Source organism: Ornithodoros turicata, chromosome 1 (genome assembly GCF_037126465.1).
Source record: "Ornithodoros turicata isolate Travis chromosome 1, ASM3712646v1, whole genome shotgun sequence".
Taxonomy (NCBI): domain Eukaryota; kingdom Metazoa; phylum Arthropoda; class Arachnida; order Ixodida; family Argasidae; genus Ornithodoros; species Ornithodoros turicata.
In genome coordinates this window covers 73,286,434-73,304,198 of record NC_088201.1, presented here as the reverse complement: position 1 = coordinate 73,304,198, position 17,765 = coordinate 73,286,434, and the positions used below count along the sequence as shown (strand labels likewise).

At 45.2% G+C, this 17,765-nt stretch overlaps 1 protein-coding gene and 1 long non-coding RNA gene across 2 annotated transcripts; one reads left to right on the top strand and one right to left on the bottom strand.

Moving 5' to 3' along the window:
* Positions 1–1,443: 1,443 nt before the first annotated feature.
* Positions 1,444–3,021, top strand: LOC135371457 (uncharacterized). Its single transcript, XM_064605522.1, has 2 exons — positions 1,444–1,496; positions 1,959–3,021. The coding sequence occupies exons 1-2, from the start codon at positions 1,444–1,446 to the stop codon at positions 3,019–3,021; spliced, it is 1,116 nt and encodes a 371-aa protein (XP_064461592.1).
* A 466-nt stretch (positions 3,022–3,487) lies between these two features.
* On the bottom strand, positions 3,488–5,310 carry LOC135400831 (uncharacterized). The gene is made up of 2 exons (XR_010424656.1): positions 4,588–5,310; positions 3,488–4,397 (listed from the first exon to the last, which is right to left on the bottom strand). It is a non-coding gene; the product is annotated as an uncharacterized LOC135400831 (long non-coding RNA).
* Positions 5,311–17,765: the final 12,455 nt, after the last annotated feature.

Sequence of the window (17,765 nt, the reverse complement as noted above, 5' to 3'; positions counted from 1 at the left end):
TGCGCTGCTCTCACGCGGTCAAACCGCCGGTTTCAGTGCAATATGCCGTGCAGCTGCTGTGTACCTCTCTGCCGACAAGTGGGATATCTCGACCAGGCCCCCATAGCTCCCCCTCTTCGCGGCTCTAAAAAAAATGTTTGCACGTCATAAACACGTGGTATTACTCCGTCAGGCATCATAGTTGATACCCATTGGCCGAAGGACATTGCGCGCTCCGCTATTGGTTGGCAATGTTTCAAAAGAGCATTCTTTCGCGGGCTGTCTGTCTGGCGGGCAGTTACGAGAAGACAAGGGAGAGAAGTGCCAGCGGGCAGCGGCGTCTCGACGATGTCAGTTGCATACCAGCCAACTCTCCCGATTCATCCGGGAGACTCCCGGATTCGGACCGGTTTGTACGATTGTACGGCCGAGAAGCAAGTCTCCCGGAAAATGCATTTTCCCTCTCTATATCTCAAACGCCTGTTTTTTCTCTGGGCACACAGACGAGAACGTCAATCCAATACCAGCCCAATTGCCGTCGGCATCGCTGCCGCTTCCCCGAGCCTCTGTGTTACGGAGTTCAGGTGTTCTGGTCATGGTTCTAGTTCTAGCACTTCTAGTTTCCGTGCATTTCCTCCATTTTCTCGGTCGACAAAGGTGCCTTTGCGACCTTGCATACCTCGCAAAGAGAACAGAGACATAGTTTTGTGACCTCACGTTCTTTTGAGAAAGTGTCATAGCCTTGTCACAGCTTGACACCCAGATAGTTTCTTGGAGACGGCAAAGTCTGTGGCTGCAAAACTTGTGCCCGACGAGCCTACTGGGGTGAAGTGTGCTCGTGTTACGTATGCAAATAAAAGCCACCCAACATCGGCTTTCTCCCCCCCCGCGCTTTTGAAATCTCCCTAATTTGGATGTTCCCAAGTTGGCAGGTATGCAGTTGACACCACCGTATGATGGCATATTGTTCAAAGAGAAGTCCCAGATTTGTTAGTGTGTCACAGTGACTCAGCGCGTGTTGTGATGTTTCCCGACACAAGTATCCTACGTACGAACAGTCTCTCGAGTTCAGAACTGGAATGCAGTGGTGAGCTGACGCCTGAGGAACACTTGTGAGCGCCGTCACATTTTCAAATGCAGTCACAACGGAGACAGGATTCGGTGTCCGTGCGACAAGCATTGCCCGCTTCGTTGAAACCTTCGCACTGTGAATATTTGTGTCAGACTATTGAATCAGTACGATGTTTCAAATAAACGTGTATTTTGTCAAAAATTTGCCTAGTTGTTCTGGAATACGGAATAACGAGCGTCGGGCATGAAAACCAGTAAAAGTAAAAGCCGATGGTAGCCAGTACCGGGCCGAAAGGCGAGCCAAACTGAGAGACTCGTGATTGGCCGAATGGTAGGCATCATGGTTCATTTTCATTGGTTGCATGTCCAGTGTTGCCTGAATTATCTCAAACTATGGGCTCTATGGGGAACTGTGGGAGCCTCATCTGGACGAGGAAGGCAGAAAGGTAAGTCGCCACTTCCAATGCATGTGATACAATGGCTATTCGAAAGTGCGTATGTCATTGCAACGTAGCTGCGGTGAACAAAATAGACAGTTTCGCACGCGGGCAGTTTCTGCAAGATGTTAACTAAAACGGGAAGCTTGTCTACACTTGATGTGACACGCTGTCAGTAGTCGAGATTGCTTTTCGTGCACAAGTTTCTGTGCGTTTTTGCGCGCAAGTCACGGTCGTAATCAACTTGCAAACCAACTCTTGCTCTTAGTTAACCGATAATCATTGGGCATGTTTAATTGGAGGTAGTCTTCTAAATGTCTATAATAATCCACGAGGCTGTACGTGAACCTTTGATAAAAAAAAGCTAGACTTGTCTCTTTGGATACAATTTATCAATTTAGGTGAAACGTGCTATATGAACCAACAACATGTGAAACTTCCAACTAATATGTTTATGCAACTATTTTTCAGGTCACGTATCAAATTCCCAAAAAGTGAAGCCCTGTTCAAGCAATGGATAAGCAAGATTAAACGACACGAAGGGCCGCTATTCGAAGTAACGAGGCACACAAAAGTATGCTCCAAACATTTCAGAGATGACGACTTCGTTCCAAATGCGGCCAGTGGGAAACACATCCTCCGGGACCATGCTGTTCCATCGATGTTTTCGTTTGCTTCGCCAAAACAAAAGCCACGCCGACCACTGATCAGACGCAGCTTTCTGGTGGAAAAGCAAGTGAGCACCATTACTGCAGAAAGCCAAGAAGGACAGGAAAATACTGTTCCTCCGGACAGAGTCACAGAAGAAGTCATGTCACCTCAAGACAAACTCGACACGGCATTGACAGAACGTGCTTGTGCTAAAGATGACCTGGCAAGGAAGGAAACGGTCATCACTAAATTGACAGAGGAGCTTCAGGAGCTGAAGTGTCAAGTACAGCTCAAGATATCAGGAAATTATAGGCTTAGCCACGAGCTGGAAATCTGCAAGGACAAGTACAGAAGACTTCAGGAAGAAAGAATGCCTTTCTGCATTGAGAAGTTCCGGGGCAGTAACGAGGATTTCCAGTTCAATACGGGCCTTCCAAACTATGCTACTTTTTGTGCACTTCTTGAATATCTTGCCCCTGTCGAAAATCCGGAAAACATTGTTCCGTGGAACTGTGAAAAGTCGCGAGACACTGGTGCTAGTGAGACAAGGGGACGTCCTCAGAAACTAAGCACTGAGAAGCACTTCCTCGTGCTAGTGAAGCTCAGGCTGGGTCTCTTCCACCAACACCTAGCACACCTGTTTTGTGTCTCGAAGAGCTACGTGTCCAAGACCTTCACTACATGGATAAACTTTGTGTATGTGCAACTTGGACCACTTCTCCTTTGGCAGTCACGCGAAACTGTTGATTGCACAACGCCAGACGCATTTAAAGACAGCTACCCAACAACGCGTGTGATAATTGATGCTACTGAAGTCAAATGCGAGGCGCAAAGCTTGTTCGTGATGCAATCAAGAACGTACTCGAACTATAAGTATGACTAACACGTTGAAAGGACTGATAGGAATAGCCCCGAGCGGAGTTGTGACTTTTGTGTCAGAACTTTTCACTGGCAGCACGTCTGACAGGGAGTGCATTGTGAGACGTGGGTTCCTGCAGGTGGATTTCGCTGAAAACGACTCAGTGATGGCCGACAAAGGCTTCAAAATAGCAGACCTCCTGGAACCAAGGAACGTCCACTTGACCATTCCACCTTTCCTTCGACAGGGCCAGTTTTCTGAAGTTGAAGTGCTCGAAACTCAGGACATAGCATCATTAAGGATACGTGTGGAACGAAGGATTCAGCGTGTAAAGTCATTCCATATTTTTGACCGCGCTATTCCGCTCTCCATGGGTCCCGTGATGAACCAGATATGGACTGTTTGCATAATTTTAACTAACTTTCTAGCTCCTATTATTCGAAATGCAGAGTAATGTGATGTAGGCTGGTGACATGTCAAGTGCTTCATGCGAGTGCAAAAAGTATTTTAATCAGTGCTCAAGCATACAACAGATAAATACGAAGAAACAATAAAACTTATTATTTATTATTCTGTGTTTGATTGGTGGAAAATCTAGGCAGCAGTGTTTCAAAATAGAATTATGTGAGCTTGCGCTCCACACGTTCCCAATCACACTTTGAAGAAGGTATTCTCTAGATAAGTATAAAATCCCTAGAGTAAACAACAAAGTTGGCCCATTGTAACCCTGATAACGCCATTTGTCCAAGCACCTGATGGTAGTACTCATATTCCCTGTTGAGCACTGGCTTCCTGGTTCTGCTTGAAAGCTGCACATTTTCACCATCCTCGCACTCAACTGCCGTATCCTCAACCGCCCTTACTGAGAAAAAGCTTTCCTCTGAGAGTTCGTCCAGGCTGGCATTTCGCAGAGAATAGGGGCATTTAATTTCCAGGACTCCGTGAGGAGGGTCTTCCTTCGGGTAAAAAATAATGCCCTCAGGAGATGCTCCTAGCCAGGGACACGAGGGCAGAACCAGCAGGCCGCACAGACTAACCGTAACTCGATGTCCGAGGGTGCGCAGAACTGCTTTATATCTGTCACGGGCGATGTTTTTATTGTCAATGCCATACCTGCAGCATAAGCCATTGTGAGTAGGGTTGCTCAATGCAAGTAGCCTCCAGGAACCATACTTAAATCCATATACATATACATACTTTATAGCTTTCACCCTTGATAGGTCCCTGCTTTTTACCACACTGTCCACACCCTTCTTTGTCCAAGTGGCACGCTTTATGACAGCACCAAAGTTGGAGGCTGTCACCCGTGCAGTCCTCTCCTTCAGCCAGGTCGAACTGTTCCTCTGCTGTCGTGTGTTCCTCTCAATTTCACGAGCAGCAGAGCTGGTGACACACAGCCACTGTGAATGAAAACGGGTTGTATTGATTTGATTTATGTTTACGGACGCCATGCTGTTATGAACGGCTGACTGTGTCATCATAAGCCATGCAGTTCACAATTATGCATCCTATACATCAATTTGGGGCAAACAATGTTTCATGTGAGTGCGCAAGTGTTGGGATTTCCTGAAAATAATGGTAATGTAGTACCTTCAAAACTTCCAGTTGGTTTTCTGGAAATGCACCAGATATGGTGCAGGGTGACAAGCCAGAGAAGAAGGAAAACTCTTGCAGTGGAAAGCTGGTTTAGGAAGGCTTAAAAAAATTCTCCGAGACACAGGAAGCAAATCCGAAGGGTAGCAGGGCCTGATGGTACGAAAGTGGAGAGCTTGCAAAAGCCGTGCCAAGTCATGTGCTTTTAGGTTCCTGTGGTCCAAGATGTAGTAGCGTATGAAGGAATGGGTTACTGCTGTTGATTTCTTGAAGGGTGTTGCCCAGCCTCTTAGCCGCTAGCTCCTGTTCAAGGCACGTTCTCGGCTTTTTCCGTGAATCGTAAATTCATTCAATATGGGTTCATCCAGTCCTCCTTCTCGGGCACTGCGCCAGTCTACAGACTGCACCAATGTCCCCAGAATCCTGCTGCCACAAGGTGTCCTCCATTGCTGTGGAAGGTCGGTGCATGACAGTTCTGGAGGGACCTCTTTGAATCCGCACTGTTGACGTAGGAGGACAGTCCTTAGCACGGCTGCTTGGTGGTTGCAAACTTGTCGTCCAGCAGGGCAGTCGCAGGCACCATCCTGCATGGCTGCACTTTCGTGTAAGAACAGCAGCGTAGAGTAGGGATTTTCTGTTTTCTTCTTGCTTTTGTAGCATAACCCTTTGATGAAGCATACATTTTTCTTTTCTTTTTTTCTTAATTCTGTGTTAGCGCCGCGAAGCAACTGTGGCTATGAGCGGCGTACAGACGTGGGCAGATGGAGTGAGGACAGAGGAAGGAGTGGGGGACAGAAGGGTTAGTATGCATCCTGGGCAGACTTCAGGGGGAACTGTGCCGACATTCGTCTGGAAAGTCTTCGGAAAACCCAGGGAAAACCTCAGACAGCACAGGCGGTGACAGGATTCGAACCCGTGTCTCCTCCCAGTCTCGGCGTGAAAAGCGGCCACCCTAACCACTATGCCACAGGAGCTGGTGATGAAGCATACACCTGGCCTGCAAATAAATGAGTGTATAAACAAATTTGTTCACCCTTAACAGCATTGCCACAAATAGCAAAGGATATAATGTTCACCTCAAATTAACATTACCTTCTGTATGGTATTTCTTTTGTTGTTGTTGTTTTGGAAACTCAGTCGCTCCCAAAACTAGTGACTGAAGGAAAACCGGCGCTTTTCTGCTACTTGGGTTAAATGCAGGTGCCACTTTTGACGCAGCGCCTGCTCGTAACTCAAGTACTGCAAAAAAAAAAAAAAATTACGTTTAATAGAGCATACTTCAAGATAGGATCACTGAGCACGGAACTGTTATTTAAGCCATTCGTACGCGCATATGACAAGAATGAAAAGATCAGCGTTGAGGTGCGCGTAGAAAACGCTACTTCAACACTGTGTCAGAAAATGTTTGCTTGAGTTGTTCAAAGCCACATGAATAAGAACTTAACTGGAGTCGATGCTCACCTTGAATAGTTGGCTTGAATTGACGAAGTGACTACGTACTGCTCTACGCAGAAGTTATAACTTCGCACATTTCGTTCCGATGGGCTGAAGGATGTGATGCTTTCTTCCGAGAGCTTCGGCAGCTTTGAAAGGTCCTTCACCCAACCGGTGGTGGGAAATGGTTGTGACATCACGTACCATGAGATAAAAAGAATCAGCAGGAGATGTCAGCGTCGAAACAGAGTTTAACAACAACGCCGTACGGACAGACAGACGTGCAATGCCATACAGACCATACGGACAGTCTCCCGCAACATGGCGTCCGGAGCACTGAGCTGCCACTAGAGGGCGGAATTTCGAAACCGGTCTATTGTGTAATTTGCATGACGAGCTGTATGCGATGTTGCACGAGACTGTGCCATTGGAAATGACTCCAAGAGACGAACAAGGACATTCTGAAGCCAGTCACTGTAACATTTGTAAAGAACCATTTACTAAGAAGCAGAAAGTGTGAGACCATGATCACGTAAGTGGAGAATTTCGCCAATCATTATGTCACGAGTGCAACTGAAGCTAAGGATACCACGTAGAGTTCCCATCATTGCGCATAACGCCAATTATGACCTCGGGTTCGTAGTAGCTCATCTGCACCTGGTTCAGAAGATAGACGTCAGAGTGATAGCTTCCAGTTGCCAAAAGTTTAGGGCTATAGACATTGGTGTGTTCCACTTCATAGACTCATTAAGTTTCCTGAATGCTTGTCTCAACACCTTGACGAAAAATCTATGCGACAAAGATGTCTCCATCAGTTTTTCACAGAGGAGGACTACTTTAAGTTGGTTGTACAGAAAGGAGTTTTCTGTTATAACTATGTTACCTGTTTTGAACGTTACGATGAGCCCTGTCTGCCATCACGTGACCAGTTCTTTAACCAAATGAACCGATCAGAAGTGAGCGAGGAAGATACACAAAACATGTTTGAAAAATTTCAACTGAAGAGCCTGGGCAAGTACTCGGATTTGTACCTTCTGACGGACACACTGCTTCTGGCGGACGTGTTTCAAAACTTCCGAATATGGGCGTTGGAGAGACACAAAACTGAACCCCTTCATTTCGTGTCACTCCCACGGCTAAGCATGTCTTGCACACTAAAAATGAGTCAGATTAATCTGGATTTAATCCACGATCCCGATGCATATCTGTTAATTGAACAAGGTCTGCGTGGTGGTATGACCCAGTGTTCAACGTGAATGGCCACTGCAAATGTCCCAGGGACAGAGTGGTACGATCCCGAAAAACCAAAGACCATAATTCGTTACATGGACATATATGGACTCTATGGCGTAGTGATGCACGAACCCCTCCCGTTCGGAGGCTTTGAATGGCTGTCACCCGAGGAAGATGCAAAGCAGACGGTTATTTCTTAGAGGTAGACCTGGCCTACGGACGCGAGCTCCACGAAGGAAGAATGAGTGTTCCATATGAGTTGCTCTCAGATTATCAGAAAGACCTGATGAAAAAATTTAGCCTCCCACAGAGTGACATCGAGCCGAAATTACCCCTCACATTGCTTGAAAAGAAGAAATATTTTCTTGATTATCGCAGTCTAAAGCTGTACCTGCCAGTTGGGTCTCCGGGTCTAGAAAATTCACCGGGTGCTCAAGCTCAAACAAAAACCATTCCTGTGATCCTATGTTGACTTTCATCACGAACTACGCAAGCAGGCAACCAATACCTTCAAACGTAATCTGCACAAGGTTAGAATTAACTCCGTATATGGGACAACATGTATAAATGTACGAAAGTTTGTCAACTGCCACTTGGCGACTTCTGAGGAGCAAGTGTTGAGATTCTTGCATAAACCAAACCTCAAACAATTCAAGGCTCTAAGCTCTGACATTGTCTTGTTTCAGTTCTCTCAATCGATAGTTCATATGCGGCAGCCTCTGTACCTGGGGTTCACAATCTTCGAGCTCTCTAAAGTCATGATGTACGACTTTTATTATAACAACTTGCTTCCGATAGCCCCGGACACAAGGCTCTTGTATATGGATACAGATTCCTATATCGTGATGCTGAGCGATGAGAAGGCATTTACGGGCCCGCCGATACCCACCTTGATACATCTGGGCATTCTTGTGATGACTCGCTGTATTTTATGAAAAACAAGATGGTGCTAGGAAAATTTAGGAACGAAATGCCCCACTACCACATTCTAGGGTTCTGTTGCCTGAAACCAAAGCTCTACGCGCTAGACCTCCAACAGTAAAAAACGGTACAAGTGTGCTAAGGGAGTGAAACAATGTGAAGCCCAGAAGTTGCATTATTCAATGTACGTAGACTCTCTTGAGCTTGGTGAAGTGTAAAAAGTTTGTCAGAACCTCATTGTGTGCAAGGAAAATATCAACAAAGGTGTATGTGTTACGAAAATAGCTTTAAATCCTCTGGACACAAAGCATTTCATTTGTGAGGATGGTATCCACACGTTACCCTTTGGGTATGTATCCAGTGGAAAGGAGTAGAAAGCTTTTATGTACATGTTGCTTTAGCCGGATGTTGTTGTCGTTGTAATGTTGTTGTACAATTGTGCCTGTAATGACATCGAAATAAATACCATTTTATTCTGTCAAAGTACACTGCAACATGACATGTTGTCTGTCTTTCTTGGGAATTGCTTGCATATAATGATGAACATCAGCTTGTCGCTCAGTGTGAAGTTTGTTGAAGGAAATCTCTGAGTGCACTCTCGGAGAATGTATGTATCAAACTCCCTGTATGAATCAAACAGCAAAACGTGGATGATGCAAGCAATATTCAGCAAGTGGATTCATAGCCATAGGTTTTTGCGAGAGAAGAGGAAGGTCCCCTTCCTTGTAGACAACTGCTCTGGCATGGAGTTGTACAGGGACTCAAGCCCATAGAACCTGAATTTCTGCCTGCCAACACAACTGCAGTGCTACAACCCATGGGCCAGGCTGTCATACAGTCCTTCAAGTCACACTTTTGCAAGAACTGTTGCAGAGGATGCTACGCTCTATGGACACAGGCAAGAAGTATCAGGTTGATGTTCTTCGTGCTATGTACCTCCTTGTTAGTGCTTGGAGGCAGGTCAAGGCCTCTACCATAGCAAACTGCTTCAGGCATGCAGGGTTTAACTCAACACAGATGGACCTAGATAGCCAGACTATGTTGTTGGAGGACATTGGAGGAGTTGTTGTTGGAGATGTTGTTGGAGGATGCAATTGATGAGCAAGGTTTAACACAGGAATTAACAGCAAAAGGAGTGAACTGTGACTTCAGCGAATATATGTTGAGGTGGACAGTGATGTTGCAACATGTTCTCAGAATACTGTCGAGAGCATTGTGGCTGAACTGTGCCATGAGGACAGTGATGATGATAATGATGATGAGGAAGTTGAGCTACAGGAGGTGGAAGAAGGAGAGCAAGTTATCACCCTTCAGGAGGCAGATGCTGCTCCACGCATATTAAAATATCTCCTGTTTTTTTTTTTTTTTTGCACAGCAGCAGGACTCAGAAATGTTCCTGAAGAACCTTTCAGCAATCGATGCATTTGCACAAAAAAAAGAAAAGAGATTCCAGCAATTGTCGCAAACAAAGATTGCTAAGTTTTTTTTTTTCTTCACAATTAACAAAGTATTGCACTAATAAGTTTAACTTCTCTGTACTCCTTGTCTCAGCGAAGTACTTGCTGTGCTATGGCATACAGGGGTTGTGTTTACACATAATTGGAAACAAATGACCACAGCATTTAGCACTTCACGTGAGAATCTCTGGTCACGTCAGGTTCCGTTTAGTGAGAGTCCACTGTATTTCGTGAATTATTTTATATTATTTCTTTAGTTATTGTACCTGAACTGAATTTTATTTCTAGGTGCATGTCTCCAGTGCTTCAAGAGTAGAGCGGAGCAAGGCAAAGAAACCAGAAAGAAAATTAAGAGAACCGATGCAGCACTGAACGGCAAATTAAAGTGTCTGAAAAAGTATTTAGAGCCTGAATGACCTCAATAACAATAGAAAATCTTTGAACACAAAGTGGTGCTACGGGTGCTCGGTGTTATTCATGTCTTGAGCACTGAGGTAACCACAGGGCTTCAAGCTTTGAGGTAACCCCACAACATCCAGCTCTGAGGAAACCTCAAGACCTCAGATGTCCCATAATACCTCAATACCTCAGATTCTGAAGTACGCCGAGGAGTTATTTTCAATAGGGCTGACATTACCACAAAAAGGGAATATGGTCGAAGGGAATTTGCAGCAACTCTAGAGCAAGCGTTGTTGCGGAAATATTTCTTTTCGTAGTTTGAAGGAACCGCGAGAAAGAGGAAGAGAACGAAAAAGACGATGACGTTTTGCGACGAATGAACATGGGTTTTTGAGTGCCTTTCGAGAATGATAGACTTATAGTTGGATAGACGACATGTTGAATTAAAGGCGTGTGCTTGAACTTTATCATCCTTGCTTCTGCCTATACGAAATACATCGGTACTCGAGAGTCCACCCACGAGCAGCGCAGTTCCGTAAGTCCCACCTCGAGCGACTTTCTATCGATTCACAACAAGCGTGTTGCTATTTCAAACAAGGACCATCTACCGTGTGCTGATGGCGTTCTGCCTCAGCATTTCGTGAGCCATTTTGCTCTTTGCAGTAGCTCTTTACAGTGAAGCAATGTGCACATACAATGAACACCGACTTTTACATCTCAGTTACACTGTACGCAACCTTTGGCCGCTGTGGGCAACCTCAATGTTCCCTTTTGAGGGCAATAACAAGGTCATGTTTCAGCTGGTCAAGGCTGCCAAATGCATCCCCTTACAAGTTGCAGAGAGGTGCATGATAAGGCAGAAATTGCAAGATCTTGGTCAACATGTGGAGCTTCCTGATGGGTTCAATGTTTTTCACTCTTCACGCAAGCACTCCAGTGGCGTTCTTGGATTCCACCACGCTCCGTGGGGCATTTCACAAGCAGTCCTGGGGAAAATTGGACAATACCTGGGACAGATACCAGAATTGCGGTGTCATCTGAGGGTATCAATCAATGGTTTTGTGATACACACTGCTCAAAACGACAGGCCAACGAAGACCTGCTTACGGTTTTTAAGGACCAAAATGGGGAACTTCTACAAGGTTCTAGTTATATTGAAGGTGAAGCATGGTGAACAAGTTCTGTTGGTTTGGTCAAGAGCAGATTACTAGTCCAATCAGTTTTGGAGTGGGGTATGTTGTCAAATGTGAGGTGCCACCTGAAAGAGAAAACACGTGCAAAACACGTCTGACTGTGCTGTGAAATGTCCTGCAATTTTCATAGATGATGGTATGGTTCAGTTTTTGAGCACATTACCTAACACGCTTGAAACTGACTGATGCGTATGCGCCGCTGTACAATGCCCCCTCACTTTGTAGACAGTTTGTCCTGCGTGTCCCATGCAAAAATTAAGTAAGTGTGTACCTAGGGTTCTTCGTTTTCTGGTTTTATGATTTTTCAATTCTGGAGGGAAAAAGTGGGTGCTAGTTACACACGAGAATTCGGGCGCTATGATATCTGTTTGATTTTTTTGGGTGGAACGAAAGGCATATGAAACAGGCCACTGCTGTGACACTGGGACAAGAAACAATATAATATTTATATTTGCGCTCGGAACTGGGATAGTGCATGACTGCGGTATTCAAACACTTGCTCGAGCTTCACAAAAGCTTGTCTTTGACTCCTACAGGAGGGGACCATAAATGGAGGACAAATAGGTTGTCACAAATAGCTCTCTGCTGATTCACTTTTCCCGACGGTTTACCAACATCGACAAGTTGAAGGACTGACCGCAAGGATTTCAGGTAGATATCAGGATTTACCTGAATTCTTGAAAATTTGTTCAGGGGGAGTTATCGTGAAAAATTGGGTTTAACCCGAAAACGAAGATCCCTATGTATACCGTGTGTATCACTCTGTGGGCTGGCTTCGGAACCTCCTTTCGTCGCACTGCGAGCGATTGCACTCAAAAAGTCATCGCGCGTTATGGTCCGGTGCTCTGAAAAGCATGATATTCGGCTATTTTTTCCGATGGGATAGCTCGTGAGTATCACTGTGAATTATCATGAATTTGAGTGAATTCGGCATGCTCTACATATTGGTGGGGTAAAAAAAGTGACCTTTACTTGGCAAATTTCCGAGTTGAGTTCGCAAATATTTACATAATTAAACTTGGAGTACATGACATTCACATTAGGAGGTGGCAAAACCCTAATAAGAACAAATGCTGTTGACCGCATGATTCTAGGTGGCGTAGTTTTTTTATTATAGTAATTCAATGACACGTTTTCTGGGTCACCCTGTATATGCAGGGTGTTCTTGTTATTTTATGAGACAGCACCTCACAAAAAGAGCGGTAAAATGAAAACCAGCACCACCTCTGCTACTTCACTCAAGGACGTGTGCAACAGCCGTGCTTGTTACAGAAGTACGAGGATGATAGCCCCCAGTTTTCATTTATCGCTTTCTTTGTGAGTCACCCTGTTTATATAAAAAAAGGCTTTTTTAAATTCAGTTACAGAGCAGAGAGCGATAATAGCGGAGGCTGCCTTTCTCGTGCCATGGTAAAAAGAAGATGGGAAAACAGGTAAACGACTCAACACGTTGTGCTTTGAACGTGTACTGGAAAATTAATCTTGTACAGGGTGTTTTGTAACCGAGACAGATCTCTTCACAAAGACAGAGATAAAAGCAAAATGGGTGCTTCTGTTACTAACAGGCGCTACATAACAAGTAGCACCTGTCTATAACTCCAGTAGTGTACAGAAAGACTCCGGCTTTCTTTTATTGTTCTCTTTGTGAAGTGATCTGTCTCCCGCTAAAATAGAAAAAAAGCATTGCATATCAGCACTCTTAAGTGCAGTCAAGCATTCTGCCTAGCATTACTTCAGGTCACTATGGCACAATACAGCAGATCCCAAGTAGTTATGGGCTTGCTCCCATCACTCTTGAAGCAACCCCAGAAGTACCCTCAGAATGTCTTGTGGCAACCCTAGGGCAGCTAGGGTAGCGTCAGATCTATCTGGGGCATCCCTTTGGGGGCCTGAGGTAATCCCAGAACAGTCCTGGGGTTACCTCAGCATTACCCCAAGCAGTCTTGGGGTAGCCTCAAAGACCCCCGAAGATATTTTTGGGCAACCTCAAGCATTTCTGGGGTTACCCCAGATGTTTTTTCAATGGGGAAAACAAAGACCCATGTAGCTAAGTATGTGGAAACTGCAGACGTAACATGTGGGTTTTGTGGGCAAGAAGAGACAGTGGAACACATTGTATTGGAATGTAATGGTACCCAACCAGTGCCACCCTGTGGGAAGCGTTAGGTTTTCGAAACGTCGGAGACCACGTAAACATTCAAGCAGTAAAAATTACCAAGGATCGACTATATTATTCGCTAACTGATTGCAGTAAATATATTTTTAACCACTATGACTTATTTCTAGGCTAGGTGGCGCATGCTACCACCCGTACCAAACGGAAAAGCCACAGTGTCCATCCATCCAGCTCTCTCTATAAAACTAGAGCCTTAAGTTTTAGGGTTTAGTCCTATTCTTCCCCAAATTGGCACCCTGATATGAAGGTTGCCTCTCTTGGGTGAAACCCTATTTTCCCCTGGCAAATTGCCCTCACTGAGAAGTCTGTAGGAATGCACACTAACTTGTTTGGCAGCAAATGCAGTTACATCACCAACTGTACTAATCCAGTACAGTACAGTACAGTACAGTACAGTACTTTTTTCACACAAATTCACATGAATATAGATCACATGTTTATTTACCAGATTTTTACCCCTCCCCCCCCCAATTTTGGAAAGAAATATTTCCCAAAAGCTTCAGGCTCTATATATAACCCATTCTCCTTGACCCCCACTCGTCTTTCCTCTTTGACTACTCAGTTATGATATCAGCCTCAATGTGCGCAATTTAGTTTCTGTAGTTCCTTTCTCGTTGGTTAGCATTTCACGGTAAGTTTGGTTCTCTTTCTCTGGTTTCTCCTAACCAAGATCGAGTTTTTGACGTAGCCGTTTGTGCTACCAGGGTTCTTTGACTTCCTGTGACAGGTCCCCCCTTTTTGTTAGTTTGTTGGTTGTCACCTACATGTGGTCAGGACACACACTGGCCTATCTTAGAGATGAACGGCCCCTCTCTTGGCGTCAGAAGACAAATTTACGGGGGCGGAAGGCCACATGCTTGCAGCTGGTCTGGGCATGATAGCCTTCCCAACAGTGGAAGCGCTACCTGAATGAGCGATTTATCCTTGTTCTATCTCCCTGGTGGTGCACAGTATCAAACAGTACTTTGTGTGCCTAGTCTTTCGGGGTCATTTATCCCGGTGTTTGTTTCTCCCTAGGTTTGACGTCGTTCCCTTCCCCGTTAAGCTCCCGACGCAACCCTGACCTACGTGCTGTGGTCGAGTCTCTAGAAGCAAATGTTGCATCCCTCGAAGCACAACTACCCCCTCTGCCAGCTCAATAAATTGTCGTGCCGGCTGTTCCTGGAACAGACCCACCCCTGTGTTAGGCATTGACGTCAGCCCAGGCTAGCATCTTTCTCGCCTGCCGCTCGGAAACAAACAGGACAAGAAGTACCTGCAGGAATGGGAGTCTCATCCAGCTGATTGGTAAGCAGGCCTGACTAGCTCCGGCCCACAGGACCTGTCTTCTGCAATCTTGCAGTTCGTGCAGGCCCTGCGGGGATCTGAGGGAAGTGTTGAGAGTTGCCGTAAGGCACTTATCCGACTTCCCTGCCTCAGGCTACCCTGGCTTGTTGTGCCTGATATGAATCCGGAACTGAAAGCCCTATCTCGAAAGCTAACCAGAGACCACGGGTCCATTACTAGCCAGGGCCAATCCCTGCGGGACACGCTGACAACTCTGGTGTCAGTGTTGCGCCTTTTCGTGGCTCTTCTGGGGGTCTGCTCTGCCGTCGGAATGGACCAGAACGGGGTGCCAGGGGAAGCTTTCCTGGAGCAACAGCAGGGCCCAGACAGAGCAACAGATAGATAGTTCGTTAGTAGGGGGAACTAGAGAGGGACAAAAGAAGAGCTTCTCCGCCGTACCACCATAAGTTGTCGTAGGGGAGAAGAACCGAGCCAGAAAAGGGACAAAGACACAAAAAAGTAACAAACATTTAACTACTGTGCTGCAAACAATCAACTAAATCATCCAGATTAGTAACCAACTAGAAGAATATTAAATAAAACCAAAACGTACTAGGCAAATCCTTATGTATTCAACGATTTAAAACATATTCCGCTGCTAGCACTACCTTTCCCCAATCCTAACGGAACAATCCCAGAGGTAAAACTGTGCCGGGTGTGACGGTGTTGCCCACTTCTTGGCGGCTATTTGGGGCAGATCCTCTTTCAAGGATAAAAGGTTTGTATGCCCCAAATTCCAAACCAAGACCTTAAATCTCGTATAACTATTAATGTTGCAAAAGGACTATGCAAATCTACGGGCTAAAAAGCAACGGGCTAAAAAAGACTCTGAAAGTCCTCCTCGTTTGACTGCTAGGTGGAAATTTGCAAAATCCGTGATTCATCCCAATGTCCACACATTGGTGTACTCGTTCGGTGATTCAGAGACACTTGAACTCTTATGCTGATTTCTTTTATGTCCGAACCGTTTTGTTGGGAACCGGTTACCTCTATTATTTTTTACAGATCTGCTCCGGTTCGGGTGCAACAGTGTCATGAAAATTGAGGTTCTGGTTCGGTTCTGGCAAAAATAACGGTTTGGGTTCGATTCGACACAATGCTTAATCCTGAATTAAATATCCCTCCAGGGGTGCAGGTCAAAGCCAACTGCAGACAAGTGAAAAAAGCAGAGCCCGAACAGCAGGACAGTCGCCAACCACTTGCAAGCTGCCATTTCCCACCTCGGGAGGCTGTTCTCCTGTCTGGGTGAAGAACGTCGGGATATCACCAGTGCTTTAAAGGAGCTCAGAAAGCACTCCAATCACTCCCATTTTTTTCAAGCCAATCCATAACCTGCCTATTAAAATGTGCCATGCAAAGTGATTAATTCATCATATGTATACATATAGCGGAATTTTAAAAATCGCATTGTGCGCTACAGTGGCAATCGCCGTAATGAGCCGACCAGACGTTCATGTTATTTTGACGTCACAAGGGTACAGCCCACATCTCGTCTACTATGTTTCACTCGGAATGATGCCGTAAGCCACTGCTGTGGAAGAAGTGTTTCTTTTCACTTTTTCATTTATCGCATACAGCAAACTAGCATTGGTCCACAGACGCTGTTCGAGGCACGGTTCAAGGTTAGGCCGTGACATTGTGAAGGCCACCCTCATTGAGAAGTCCCCAAACAACGTTAGCCAAAAATCTGTCAACCTTCCCACGCTCCAGCTCACTTTGGTATCGCACGACCCTCCAGAGTAGGCAGATTGTGGAAATAAACTTCAGCTGCCCCAGCTGAACGCTGTCCTGTCCATGTCTGTTCTTTCTATCTCACCCTTTATCGTGATGATTGTTACTGCTGACTGTTACTGATGATTGTTTTGTTTTGTTTATTATAGGTTCAAGGCCCTCACTTGAGGGCATTACAGAACGGAGTGGGTATTTACTAAATACATGTCTAAATAGTGGCAACGACACAGACAACAACCCGACAAGATAACACAACACGAAAAAAAAGATATTGCTGATGCACAGATTAGCGAGCATTGTATTGTAAATTAGTTTGTTGACGATGTGCTGATGAAAGATAGGGAATCAATGCCTGCTTGAAGTGTGTCACGGAAGTTAGTGAGACAATGGATTGGGGAAGCGAGTTCCACTCTCTTATGGTGCGGGGAGCAAAGGATGCATCATATATTAATGTTCGACAAAGAGGGTGATTTAGTTTGAAGCAATGGTCTAGTCGTGATGAGATGTGTCCTGCAGACGTCAGGAATTCAGGCTGTGAAAGACAAAGAAAAAATAACTTGTACAACAAGCACAATCGTGCTACCGCATTTCTGTCTGAAAGGCTAGGAATATTAAGTTCAGATTTCATGCTTGATGTAGATGCGTGATAATCAGAGTTAGAGAGTATGAATCTGGATGCACGGTTCTGAACGGCTTCAATGGAATTGGTGAGATATTGTTGGTGCGGATCCCAGATGGACGAAGCGTACTCTAACTTTGGACGAACAATCGCTAGGTATGATAGCCGTTTTAGGTCGGATGGAGCATGTTTAAAATTACGACTTAAGTATCCAAGAGCTTGATTGGCTGTGGAAATGATGTGGTTTACATGACACGTCCATGAGAGGTCGAATGCGAAATGAATTCCAAGATACTTGTGTGATGTTGTGTGGTGGCAATGAGTGTAAACACAGTGCAACACTAAGCGTTGCTTCAGTTCACACTTCAAAATGACTGCTGCATCGCTATGATCACTAATTCGCCCACTGCATCGATTAGCAACAGATTTTGGCTAACTTTGATTAGTCATTCAGTTAATGCCTCATTCAGCTGGAGGTGTGTACCTGCAGATACGTTGTTAGACATAATCAGTGAAATCCATCGCAATGCCACCGCCGGCACGTCGCAGCAGCAGAAGTCGACCATCCATTGAGTGTTATAAAGACCAACAGAGCCAACCAATGTCATAAAACCAGACTTGTACATGTTGCATGGAAAATGTAATTGGTAATCGATTACATGTAACCGATTACTCAAAACTGTAAT

Excerpts from the sequence above, each read along its gene's own strand:
- LOC135371457 (XM_064605522.1), top strand. The coding sequence starts at position 1,444 with ATGGGCTCTATGGGGAACTGTGGGAGCCTCATCTGGACGAGGAAGGCA. Across the intron at positions 1,497-1,958 it reads TGGACGAGGAAGGCAGAAAG|GTCACGTATCAAATTCCCAA; the intron begins GTAAGTCGCCAC and ends ACTATTTTTCAG.